The sequence below is a fragment of the Marmota marmota genome, unplaced genomic scaffold (assembly GCF_001458135.2).
Source record: "Marmota marmota marmota unplaced genomic scaffold, marMar, whole genome shotgun sequence".
Taxonomy (NCBI): Eukaryota; Metazoa; Chordata; class Mammalia; order Rodentia; family Sciuridae; genus Marmota; species Marmota marmota.
Window position 1 is genome coordinate 14,528,473 of NW_026000272.1, and position 13,402 is coordinate 14,541,874.

At 40.0% G+C, this 13,402-nt stretch overlaps 1 protein-coding gene, 1 long non-coding RNA gene and 1 other non-coding gene across 11 annotated transcripts in view; 1 reads left to right on the forward strand and 2 right to left on the reverse strand.

Moving 5' to 3' along the window:
- Positions 1–2,883, reverse strand: part of LOC125614326 — a 7,313-nt gene extending 4,430 nt beyond the window's left edge. Inside the window, exon 1 of the long non-coding RNA XR_007344935.1 lies at positions 2,670–2,883. This is a non-coding gene — a long non-coding RNA (uncharacterized LOC125614326). The remainder of the gene's footprint in view (positions 1–2,669) is intronic.
- Positions 1,267–1,373, reverse strand: LOC125614360. The gene has a single exon (XR_007344969.1). It is a non-coding gene; the product is annotated as a U6 spliceosomal RNA (small nuclear RNA).
- Positions 2,884–3,000: 117 nt separating the features above from the next.
- Znf75d (zinc finger protein 75D) overlaps positions 3,001–13,402 on the forward strand; it is a 19,384-nt gene continuing 8,982 nt past the window's right edge. The window contains exons 1-7 of one of the 9 annotated variants that reach the window (XM_015498051.2): positions 3,012–3,269; positions 4,330–4,775; positions 4,870–5,405; positions 6,651–6,843; positions 7,707–7,798; positions 7,887–7,922; positions 8,141–8,267. In XM_015498051.2, coding sequence (XP_015353537.1) covers positions 4,992–5,405; positions 6,651–6,843; positions 7,707–7,798; positions 7,887–7,922; positions 8,141–8,267 — 862 coding nt within the window. In that variant the 5' untranslated portion in view covers positions 3,012–3,269; positions 4,330–4,775; positions 4,870–4,991. Of the gene's footprint in view, positions 3,270–4,329; positions 4,776–4,869; positions 5,406–6,650; positions 6,844–7,706; positions 7,799–7,886; positions 7,923–8,140; positions 8,268–13,402 lie in introns of those variants that run through there. The other 8 variants (XM_048796948.1, XM_015498050.2, XM_015498053.2 and 5 more) reach the window with 8 other exon arrangements.

The window sequence follows — 13,402 nt, forward strand, 5'->3', positions numbered from 1 at the left end:
TAGCAATAAAAGACTTAACTTCTCTTTCTTCCCAGGAGCTCACCAATAGCAAGATCAGTGAAAATGTTGTTTGTTTTAAAGCTTTTTTAGGCAGTAATGGGGATGGAACTGAGGGTCTCACACATACTAAGCAAGTACTGTATAGTACCACTGAGCTACATCCCCAACCCTTTAAGCATTTTTTTCAGCCTTCAATCTAACTTTCAAGCACTTTTTGTGGGGTACTGGGGATTGAACCCAGGGGCACTTTACCATTGACCTACATCCCAAGCCCTTTTTATTTCTTATTTTAAGACTGGGTTTTGCCAAGTTGTTGAATCTGGCCATGAATTTAAGATCCTTCTGCCTTAGCCTCATCAGTTGCTGGGGTTATAGGTGTGCATAAGATGTTTGTGTCTCTTCATGCATACACCAAAAAAAAAAAAAAAAAAAACCATGTGAGGAAGAAGATACCCAGCAAGCACCAAGAACACAATTATGTCAAGCCTTTCATCCTCCAGAACCATAAGAAATGAATATTTGTTGGTTAAGCCATTGAGTTGATGGTATTTTTATAACAACACAAAGTGATTAAAAAAATACACCTTCAAGAGCATATTCAGGTTCCTTTCAGTAGAGATTCTTATACATTTGCTAGAATTATTGGTTTAGTTTATTCTGACTCTGCTTAGTTAAACATTACAACATTCTTGTATTGTAGATTTTAATTTTGGAAATTGCTTTTTCTCATTTTGCTCATCATGATCTTATTCAAAATTACAATATTCCCTTCAAGTTACTTCCACCTATAAAGTTGTTTGCAGCTCAAGATCACACTTTGATTGATTGGGTGATCCAAGGTCGACGTATTTAGAGGAAAGAAAATATCTGTGTGTGTGGTTTTCTGGGGACCAAACCAAAGATATTGCACATGTTAAAGGTGTTCTATCACTGAGCTATATCACCAAGCCCAGAAAATGCCTTTTATTTGATCATCCTCACTGGCTAGTGATTTAGTCAAAGGGTTGTGTGGGAATTATCCAGAATAAAAGTGTCCTAACTTCCTCTTTACTGAGTAATGAAACATTGTAATGAAAATGCATGTTGTGGGGCTGGTTGAGGCTCAGCGATAGAGTGCTCGCCTCACACGTGTCAGACCCTGGGTTCTATCCTCAGCACCACATAAAAATAAACAAGTGAAATAAAGGTGTTGTGTCCAACTACAACTAAAACATAAAATATAAAAAAAAAGAAAATGCATGATGTAGGAACATAGTTTTTGTTGTATTTAATATAGATAGTTTCACTCAGTTGTATGTGATATTTATGCAAGGGCCATGTTGATCTTTTGTGTATCATTCCAATTTTTGTAAATGTGCTGCTGAAGCAAGCACAAGAACATAGTTTTGAAAGACCCATTCTAAAAAATGATTTTCTTGTGAGCCCTACTTCTTTATTAACTTTATATTTCACAGATGACAGTGTTCACTTGCACACTTTTGGGCAACATTTTTTTTTTTTGTACTGGAGTTTGAACCTAGGGTCATGTAACCACTGAGCCATATCCCCAGCTCTTTTAATTTCTTAAATTTTGAGACAGGGTCTCACTAAGTTGCTTGGGGCCACCCTCAATGGCTGAGGCTGGCTTTAAGCTCTGGATCCTCTTGCCTCAGCCTCTGGAGCCACTAGGATTAGAGGAGAGTGCCACCACACCTGGCAGGCAGCTTCTTTTTTCAAAGGACCATTGATTTTAAGTTACTTAGAGTCTCATCTTCATTTGCATGTAAAAAGCCAAAGAGGTGCTCTTTGTTTCTTTTTCTCCTGGGCTGGTATCTTTTGTCTGTCTGAGTAGTTTCTCACAATGACTTCCTAAAGATGTCAGTTTCATCCCCTTTTGTACTACTGACTTAACACAGATTCTCCTTTTTGATTCACAGGGACCATTTCTGGGCAAATGGCTCAACACTTGGTAAACACTGAGAATTTAGAGAATACTGATGATCTGATATAATCAGGTTCTTAGGAAGAGGACTCAGTAAATATTTATAGAATACCTCTCTTACCCAGAGGACTCTGCTAAGCACTGCTAGAGATAACAATTTACGGAGAGATACTAGATGAAAATAAGACCCCTGTCCTTCAGGGAAGCATAACAAGTAGAAAATGCATAGGATATGGCAACAGGTGACCTAAACTCCTGTCTTAAATCTGCCACTAGTAATCCCTGCAATCCTTAGGAAGTAATGTCATACTTTTCATTTTCTTTCTTCCTTCTTTTGTCTTTTTTTTTGTGGCACTGGGGATTAAAACCAGAGCCTCATGCAAAAAGTCTACCACTGAGCTACAACCCAAGCTTCTTAATTTCTTTATATGTAAAAGAGAAATGTAAATAAAACCTACTTCAAAAGGTTAAAATGTACCTAATAAGAATAAAGCAAGATAATTGTGGGTAAGGACTTGCTAACAAACCAGAAAACTGTTTTAAAAATGTAAGGAAATGTTGTTCCGGATCTAGTGAGGGGCCCTACAAGGACCAGTTCTGCTTTACTCTTGGAGGCGGCTGACAAGTTTAGTGAGGACAGCTCTAACTCTCCGGGACTCAGGAAGGCCCACGGCAAGGTGCTTGTAGCAGAGTGTACAGGTGTCCCCGCCTATGTGAGCTTTACGTGGTCCCTTGTAGAAAGGGCTACCTGTCGCTGGGAAGCCAGCAGAAACAACGTGGATTCTCAACACTGCAAATTGGGGACAGGAAACCTTGGCACCAGAAGTCAGTAGGCTACTTCGCTTCAAGGTGACTGACGGTTTGCGGGGCTATCGTAGACTTGCAGTAGACCTGGAGACTCGGTGGCATTAATCCCAGTGCAAAATTGGAGCTGGAAGCAGGATCCTTCGGGATGGCAAGGACTCGCGGGACAGTTCCTGAGTTGGCTAGGAAGACACTTCACAGGTAGAGGTGGGAAGATGACTGGGCGTGGCTGTCAACGCAGCTACCGGAAGCGCATATTTCCTTTTCCGGTTGGGGTTCGGACCACAGACCCGAGACCCAAGAAATAGGAAGTTGGGGTGCGGTGTTGGGGAGGTGGAGAGACCGGGTGGGTGTCTGCTTTTTCAAGGCCCCTGCTCCCCAGAGGCCTTGGAGCTTCTCTCGCCAGGCGTTTTCTTTACCTGGCCTCCCCGAGTGGCGCGCGAGTGGAGTTCCGCTCTATAGAGCGGCGGGGAGGCGTGGAGACTTTATAGTGGAACTGAGAAAAAGGAAAGTGGCCGCCACCCAAGCCCAGAGTTGACTGGAGGTAACGGAGAAACTAATCTACCCTTTGGATTCGGTTGGCGAGCCCCCGAGAGACAGCGGTCGCTCCTGCCTTTTGCAGCCGTTGGGGTTGCTGCATGGCGGCGAGTGGGGGCGGGGATGGGACTCGGCGTCATTCAGTACGCGGTGGCTTCGTTGCCAGGCGGCAGATCCGCGGGAGAGCGGGCGGGACTTGTCATCTGCACGGCCACTTTTAATCTCTAGAAGCAACCTCTTTATACCCAATGTACAAATATAACCCAGAGATGCTGGTGAAACACACTCAGACTACTCACATGCAGAGTGCCTACCGGCATCCCTGTGGCCTATCCAGAAGGTGCAGCAAATTGGTGGTGGGGACTGGGACAGTTGTGTCCACCACTGTACCTAGCGAAATTTCCCGATTTCCACTAGCTTATGAACATAACGCTAGAGAAGGGGCCATTTCAGCCCTAAAGACACTGGATTCTGTTGACACAAAAATCTAGGAAGTGTCCCTGTACCTCCTGAGCCTGCCTGGACAGCAAGGAACCAACCATTTCTTTGAATACCCATGACATTCTGAAAAGAATTTTTTCACTGTCACTGCTGATCAGATTGTCAATTCTATCCTCAGACTTGAGGATAGGGAAAGTCATTTCCTGAGGAACTGCAAAGTCAGGAGAAAGGTTACTCTTACTCAGATCCTCCCTGTCTATAAGAACCTTAATGCGTTCATCCTTCCTTCCCTCCCTTCCTTCCAGGTCTCCCTTCGTTCCCCCTCTTTCTCTCCCTTCCATCCTCCCTCCCTCTCTCTCTTCCTACCCCCCTTTCTGTCTCTTTCTGTCTTCTACCTGGCATTTGGATATATTGTAAACAAAGGCCAGATGTAAGTTTTTTTTTTCCAGTTAAAGTAAGCACAAGAAATAAAAGACGGTACAAATCTCCACATGCCCTTTGTAAATCTTCCAAAGAAGTGCAGCTGTCCCCAAATTTAATCTGGTTGCTTAGTGGGAGAACATTTGCTGAGCAGAATAAGGTTACTTTTTTCCTAATCATACCTCCAATCTCTGTTTTTCTTTCAGTATTAATACAGTGGAATGAGAATAGCAAATGGTCCATGAAGTAAAGGCTTCAGTCTTCACAAAAAGATGAAGCAGCATAGAAGTTATTTTTGTACTGACTAGAGCCAAAAGACTGGGATGATCTGTTAAAATTTGGAAAAGCTCAAATATGCTCTAATTGAGAAGGTGTAACAGGAAGCACACAGATTAAGTATTGGATAATTTCAAAGCTGCTTTTGGCCCAAGGGTGCCTGTTTTCTTACCCACCAACCTTTCTCAAATGGAAAGAAAAAATTAAAAAGAACAACCAAAAAGCAGGAATGGGGGAGGAAGACATTGACATTTTTCTTCTATGAACTGTGCTTAGTTTCAAAGTTGAGTAACAAAGAAAAAAAACATACCTCTTAAAGTAACCTGTGATCATGAATGTTCTAATACTTGGCAGTTGATTTTAAAGGAGAAGGAGGGTAGGGACTTTTCATTTTTCTCTGATAATAATTAGCGAATATGTGTCATGTGGCTTTCTTTTTGACATGTACTTTTTTTCTGCTCTCCCTCAAGTGCTCTTAGGAAGAAGATCTGTACATTGGTTTTGTACCAAGCCTGATGGGGCCTCAGTTGTCAGAGATGGCACCAGGGAACTGTTAGTGCCACACACAGGAATAAAACTGTTTCTAGAGCAAATGATGATGAGTGAGCTGAATATAGATGCGTGCTTGAACCCCCACATGGGGGCTATGTTCTGGGAGACTGAAGAAGCTGTGCAAGAAGGCTCCAGTCAGAGGGAGAAATACAGCCCACAAATAGAAAGCCTTCATCCTGAGAGTGCCCGCCAGCACTTCAGGAGCTTTTGTTATCTTGAAGCACCTGGGCCACTAGAAGCTGTTAACCAACTTCAGAAATTATGCAATCAGTGGCTGAGGCCAGAGACCCACTCAAAAGAGCAGATCCTGGAACTGCTGGTGCTAGAACAGTTCCTGACCATTCTTCCCAGGGACATCCAGAACTGGGTGCAGAAGCATCATCCACAGAATGTTAGACAGGCTGTGGTCCTGGTAGAACGCTTTCAGAGAGAACCTGGTGGAACAAAGAATGAGGTGAGAAGAAAGATTCCTTATATGTGCATTAAAATAGGATAAAGGTGGATATGTGTGGGTGGGCGTTATCAGGGAATGAGATGGATGAAGTCACACTTCTCTTGTGTGGAACTGAAGTCACAGTCATGCAGCAATAGTCAGTCAATAGGTTTCAGAGTTCCTGGCAGAGTCTTTTCTGGCCTTAGAGGGGAAAATGCACTTTTCCTTCTTTAGGGCCAGGATGAATTGGGGGATGGTGAGCCTAGTTTGGCATGGCCAAGGAGATAAGACTCAAGTGCTTAGAAATCAAAATAAAAGACAAGAAATAGTTGGGAAAGGGGAAACATTCCAAAAAGTGGATAGCACTTATAGAAATCAAAGGAGAGAAAGGGTAGCAAACAAAAATCAAAATCAAGTAACTCTGGGGAGATATCAAATTGAGGGAAGAAATGGAAAGCAAAAAAGGAAACAAAAATGGAAAGAAGAAAATGCCAATAGAGAAGTGGAGGGAATTGGGATGATGAGGGGGCAGTGTCTTCTACTGGGAACACATACCTCTGTGCTGGGAGAAAGAATCCTCTCTTAGTGGGACCACGTGTGTTTGACCTGCTTGAGAGTGGAGAACCAAGATATGTCTTTGGGAGATGACAGCACACTTCCTATACATAGCAATGTACCTTGAGGGATATAGGTAGGGCGGAGTGTATTTTTGGTATCTTACTGCAACCAAATCATGTGGAGGGAGGTTGGAGCCAATCTCTTCCCTCGTTTTCCCTATCATCTGATCTCCTTTCACCATGAAATCCTTCCTTGTCTATAGGAAGATTGAAATATCTGGCTGACAAGATAAATACTTGTTAATTCAACTCTTTATCTTTGGGAAAAAAATTTGAAGATTGAAATCCACTAAGGCAGGGATCCAAGTCAAAAAAGCAAGCTAATGAAGGCAGTGTGAGAACAGCCACCCCACCTAACCCCGCTAATGGCTTGAACTGTGTCTGGGTACACAGGGTAGGGACTCTTGGCATGAAGGAGGGGAAACTGGAAGTAGGTACAGCTTTTTTCATTTTATCTTAATTTTCTTAGATTCTGTGTATACTTCTTCATAAGAGCATAGCAACACATTTTCTCTTCATCCTCTGTATTACTTCCTTTAATATCACACACTCCCCAAATCTGTGCTCTCTCTATTCTAGTGCCTCCCTCCTCCTGTACCACCAAACTCAAAGTGAGTTCTGTGCTAATAAGGATGGGGATTATTTCTAGGTCACAGCCCATGAGCTGGGAAAGGAGACAGTGCTCTTAGGAGGAACAGCAGTGGCCCCAGGCTTCAGGTGGAAGCCAGCAGAGCCCCAAGCAATGGGTGTGTTCCAGAAAGAATGTTGCAATATATACCAGGTACTTCAAGAACTGCTGGGCTGGCATACTCACAAAGAAACCCAGCCTGTATATAAAAGAGGTGAGGTGCTTCAAAATAATTATTTTCTTCTGGGAGCTGTGATAGTAATTGGTTTAGCTAGAATTTGTGGGAATTTTCCAGGTGCCCAGCTGTGCCTTGCCAGTTATGATGTTTCCCAGGTGGGAGTGCAAAAGGTGGGTGAAGGTGGGAATTGGCCTGAGGTGCAGAAATTTCCAAACCACAGAGCTCTCATATTCACACCACAGTCTATACTCTTTAGAAATCTGAGAAGAAAGAAGATGATGAAACAGGGACAAGTGGGACCATTATACCCTTATAAGTTGCAGGAGAAATTGGGATCTAAAATGGGCTGTCAAGGGTTAGAATGTGAAGAAAATGACACACCAAGAAAGAAATAAAAATCTCCAACGTTTCCTACTGTACACCAGGGGACCTGAGTACTTTGTATTCAAATGCCTCTAATTCTTGCTCAGTTAGGTGAACAATTTGTTTTATAAGATTTAATCTAGGGCTGGGGTTGTGGCTTAGCAGTAGAGTACTTGCCTAGCATGTGTGAGGTGCTGGGTTCCATCCTCAGCACCACATAAAAATAAATAAAAAATAAAGGTATTGTGTCCAACTACAACTAAAAAATATTTTAAAAGATTTAATCTACTTACTAGATTACCTTTTATTAATTTATCCCATGAAATCTGGAGAAATAGTGATCTGAGGAACTGGTTCTATGAAGGGTGGATATCTGATTGCTATTTCCCATGAGATGACAACTCTAGATATCACAATGCTTCTCACAGTGATCCATCTTTCTTGAAAGTGTCCCAACATTCTGTATTTTAGAATCAGCTCATGATGTTTGTAAACAGGAAAGAGAGAAATTTTCTCTGGCTCTTTTCCACCCACAGCTGTGCATACTCCACAGATTTTAGCCCTTTCTGAGCAGAAAAGCATCAAAGACTGGAAGATGGCATCAGAGCTCATCTGGCCTGAGTCCCAGGTGAGCTGTACTTTCCAGCTTTCTCAGGCAGACTCATCTCACTTTTTCCTGCTGCCTACAACCCATTAACCTAAGGTATTCCCAGCAGGTATTCTGCAGTGTGTTAGCCCCAAATGTTCTCCAGGTAACTGGGCTTGGCACAATGGGAATGGGAATTGGGTATCTCCCAGGCTGTTTACGGATCTGCTTGGCTCCTTCCTTTCTGCCATCTCACTCCCACCACCCCCTAAATCTTGTACTGCTAACTTCTTCAGCACCTGCCCTACCATGTAATTCAGAGGTGGGTAGTAGGACAGCTTCTCCAGTGGCAAGTATTCAACCAAAACCTGTTCTCTTCTTTAGAGTTTGTTGACATTTGAAGATGTGGCTGTGTATTTTTCCGAGGAAGAATGGCAATTATTGGACCCTTCTCAGAAGACCCTCTACAATGATGTCATGCAGGATAACTATGAGACTGTCATCTCTCTAGGTAAAGATTTTTTTCCCTTTGTACACAAGTTGAAAAATATGTCCTCAGTTTTTGGAAACTGCATCCCTGTGAGAGAGCCCCTGTGTTCCAGCACCTTATTGTTTGAATTTGATGGTGTGGGAGAAAGGCACTTCCGTATTCTTTTTTTGTTCTTTAGTTGTAGATGGACACAGTAAGTTTACTTTATTTTTGTGTGGTGCTGAGGATAGAACCCAGTGCCTCATGTGTGCCATTGAGCACTCTACCACTGAACCACAACCCCCAGCCCAAGGCACTTCCATATTCTAAGTAGAATTATCGATCTGTTGATAATGCCCTTACCCCATAAACCATATCATTCCCTTCTTAGTAATGGGCATCACTATTTTATTCAACTGCTCAGGCCAGAAACCTCTCGGTCACACTTTTTTAAAAGTTTTTTTTATAGTTATAGATGAATAGAATGCCTTTATTTTATTTGTTTATTTTTTATGTGGTGCTGACAATCGAACCCAGTGCCTCATGCATGCTAGGCAAGCACTCTGCCACTGAGCCACAACCCCAGTCCCTCTTAGTCATTCTTTATTCTAGTCTTTCTGTTATATTCTACAGCCAATCAAGCAGCAAGTCCTCTTTGCTCTGTCTTCAAATGTATCCTGAATCCAACCATGTCTCACACTCTTCCACTCTTACCACCTTAGTTGGAGCCACTGTCACCTCTAACCAAGTCTACCTTCAATAACACTAGATTCCTATTCCCCGCATCATTTGCCTCTGTCTCCCTTAGGTTAAGTTCCTAGTTTCCTCATTGCATTTCTACCCACATCCATAGTAGAATGTAAAGATGATATTGGATCCAAAATTCTGCCCACTTAAACATTTGAAATAAAAAAGTTATAAAAAAAAGAGTTATTCACTCTTCCTGAAAATAGTCAGGAATTAAGGTGGCAGTTCATGACCTCAAGGTTTTATTCTCAGAATATTATTGTATTTTAAAGAGTGATCTATTTAAAGCAAGAAGAACCATAGATCCAAATTCTCCAAGAGTACAAGGAAAGTCTTGGAGCATTTCCTACAGGTAAGTATATTCATCAGAAGAAGAGAAATATTCTTTGGTAGGAACTTTATAGGGGTTTAATATCTTAAGATTCTGCTCTTATATTTTTCATTGAAATTTTTATTGTAGTCATTTTAGATTCACATGCAGGTTTAAAATATAATGTAAAAGAGAATCTGTGTACACATTACTCAGTGTCTGCAATGATAACTTTTGCAAAAGTATATCACAATCAGACTATTGCTATTGATGTGACCTACTGATCTTAAGCAGATTTCCCAAATTTTACTCGAATTGTTGTATGTGTCTATTATTTCTGTACAGTTTTATCACGTGTAGATTTATGTATTCACCACTATAGTCTTGACCATACTGGATAGTTCCCTTACCATAAACATCCCTCCTATTGCCCTTGCATAATCACATATACTTCCATCCCATTCCCCACTAATCCATTCCAACTGTTAATCTTCGAACATTCCTAACATTTTGGCCATTTGAAAAATCTTATATGAATGGAATCATCATGAAGTATGTGGTTTTGGGGGATTAGATTTTTTCATTTACAATAATTCCCTAGAAATTTGTCTAAGTTATTAACATGTCTCAATGGCTCATTTCTCTTTAACCACTGAGTAGCATTCCACACAACTATCTTATATAGGTTTTTCTGCAGAGTGTTCATTTATCTAGGACACATGCTTCAAGGGTAGAATCACTGTTTCATATGGTAATTGCATGTTTAAATTTATAAGAAACTGCCAAACTGTTTTCCTCAGTGTCTGTACCATTTTACATTTCTACCAATAATATATGAGTAATCCAGTTTCTCTCTACATCCTTGCCAGTGTTTAGTCTCAATATTTTTTTAAAATTTTAGTCATTCTGATATATGTAGTGGTATCTCACAGTGGTTTTGATTTGTGTTTCCCTAATGGCTGATGATGTTTGTTTGATATCTTCTCATGTGCTTATTTGTCATCTCTTTATGTACTCTTCAGTGCAATGTCCTTTGGCCATATTTTAGATGGGTTGTTTATTAACTGTTGACTTTGGGGAGTTCTTTATGTAGTGTAGATTCTAAAGTTTGTCAGATCAATGATTTGCAATTATTTTATCTCAATCTATATATTGTCTTTATCCTCTCCCATGGGTTTCCACTCAGTAAAATTTTTAATTTTGATGAGGACCAATTTTTCCTATTATAGATTGTTTTTGGTATCAAGTCTAGAATTCTGACTAGCTTATCCCTAGATCCCCATGATTTCCTCCTAAAACTTTAATAATGTTATATTTTACATTTAACTCCATGATCTATTTTTGAGTTAGTTCTTCTTGGTTTTTTTTTTATTTTTTTTTTTTTTTGTACTAGGGATTGAACCCAGAGGTGCTTAACCACTGAGCCACATCACCAGCCCTTTTATATTTTATTTAGAGACAGGGTCTCTCTGAGTTACTTAGGGCCTCATTAAGTTGCTAAGGCTGGCTGTGAACTCTCGATCCTCCTGCCTCAGCCTCCCTAGACACTGGGATTACAGATGTGTGTACCACCACATCTGGCCTTGAGTTAGTTTTGTATGAAGTGTGAGCTTTAGGTTGAGGCTCATTTTTATTTTTCTTCTTGCCAATGGAGGTCTAATTACTTCAGCATCATTTGTCGAAAATGCTGTCCTTCCTCCATTGAATTGCCTGGCATGTTTATGTTCATTTTGTTCCACTGACCTCTGTATCTGTCCTTCTGCAAATATTGCACTCTCTTGATTACTGTAGCTGTATTGTAAGCCTTAATATCTATCCGGCAAAGTGATTTGTGCTACTTACTTCTTCATCAAGATTCTCTTACCTATTGTAGGACCTTTGCCTTTACATGCAAATTACAGAGTAAGTTGAACTGTGTCTGAAGTAAATTGTGTTTTGCCAGAAATTACATTAAATGTAATATTAGTTTGAAAGGGATTGTCATGTTTATTGTGTTGATTCTCCCAATCCATGAACACAGTATATCTCTATTTATTTAAGTCTTTGATTTCTTTCCTCACTTTTTTATAATTTTCAGTGTATAGATATTCTACATGTTAAGTGCATGCATAAGTTTTTCATTTTCATGGAACAATTCCTTTTATTTTCTTGCTTATTGCATTAGCTTTAACTTCTGGTACTATATTGAATTAGAGTGGCAAGAGAAACATCTTTGACTTGTTTCCAATTTAGCATGAAAACATTCAGTCTTTCACCATTACCTAAGATATTAGCACTGTTTTTTTGTTGTTGATATTCTTTATCAAGTTGATATAATTCCTAATTTTACCACTGTTTTCATCATGAATGGATGTGGCATTTTCTCAGATGCTTTTTCTGTGTCAGTTGATAGGTACATATGATCTTTCTTCTTTAGTTTGTTGAAATGGTGGATTATGTGGATTGATTTTCATATGTTGAACCAGATTTGCATACCTGCAATAAATCCGGCTTTGTCATGGTATATAAATCTCATAACTTAACTGCAATCTCATTGACTTACTGCATTCAGTTAGTCAATATTTGCTGACAATTTTTGTGTTTAAGTTCATGGGAAATGCGACTCTATAGTTTCCTTTTTTACTACTGTCTTTGTATGTTTATAGTATCAATGTGATACTCGTCTTATAAAATGAGTTGGGTAGTATTTCCTCCTCTTTTTTGGAAGAGATCACATAAAATAGTTAATTCTTTGAGTGTTTGGTAGAATCCTCCAGTGACACCATTTGTACTTGGAGATTTTTTGAGGGGAGGACTTTTAAATTGTGAGCTCCATTTTTCTTTAATGGTCAGAGTACCATTCGGGATCTATTTCATATTGTTTGAATCCTGGTATTTGTAGTTTTTTAGGAATTAGTCCATTATAACTAACTTAAAATTCATGAATGTAAAATTCATAGAATTCCCTTACCTTCTTATTTACAGAGTATGTAGTAATACACTATTTCATTCAAGATATTGGTGATTTGTGTCTTCTCTTTCTTTTTGTCAGTCTTGATAGAGGCTTACCAGCTATTTTTTTTTTTTTTAAGAATGGGCTTGCTTTTTGTTTTATTTTGGTTTCTGTCCTTTATTATTTTCCCTTTCATCCTGCTTTGAGTTTATCTTACTTTTAGTTCTTTGAGGTAGGAACTTAGATTATTGATTTGAGATACTTTTTTTTTGTACCCAGGAGTACTTTACCACTGAGTTACAATCCCAACCTTTTTTATTCTGAGACAGGGTCTTACTAAGTTGCCCAGACTGGCCTCAAATTTGCAGTCTTCCTGCCTCATCCTTTCGAGTCACTGGGATCACAGGCATGTACCACTGTGCTTGGCCACCTTTCCTTTTTTCTATTATGAACACTTACGGATACAACTTTCTTCTGATCATTTCTTTAACTAAAATTAATATATTTTGATATATTTTAATTTCATTTTTATTTAACTTTCAGTATTCAAAAATTTCCTTTGAGACTTTCTCTTTGGACCATGGATTGTTTAGAAGTGTATTTCATTTCCATATGTTTTAAATTTTCCTATTGCTTTTCTAGTTTGATGACATTTTTGTCATGTTTCCCTTTCTTATAGGTTGTGATTTTTTTTGTTCTTGGCCTGATGTGTGATTATTTATTGTATACAGATAATTTTGTGTATTAGGATAGAAGAGTCTGGTTCCTATTTAAATATTTTATTTTAGCAGGCAGTCACTGGGTTTTACTTTAGCACACAGGTTCTTTCTTACTTTTATGAGGTATTTCCACCATGCGACCAGTGCACTGTTTTCATTAATGAGGTTCTTGGCATAAAAGTTAGCTAGCGAGATTGAAATAAAACACACAGACTCAGTTACCTTTTTCTATGACCAGGTCCGAGACGGCTCCCCTCTCTGGTTCCCACCTCGAACCACCCGGTAGGGCAGCAAGGATTACTCAGGGCTAGCAGGAGAGAGAGAGATGGAGCACGCCAGGGAGTAGCCTTTTATTGGGGAACAAGAAATTCACGGGAGAATTCCATCCAATGAAGGTTGAGGGGGGCCGCACTCCAAGGTCAGGGTCAGTGATTGGCCCCCAGGGTCAGTGGTCAGTCACACCCCCACA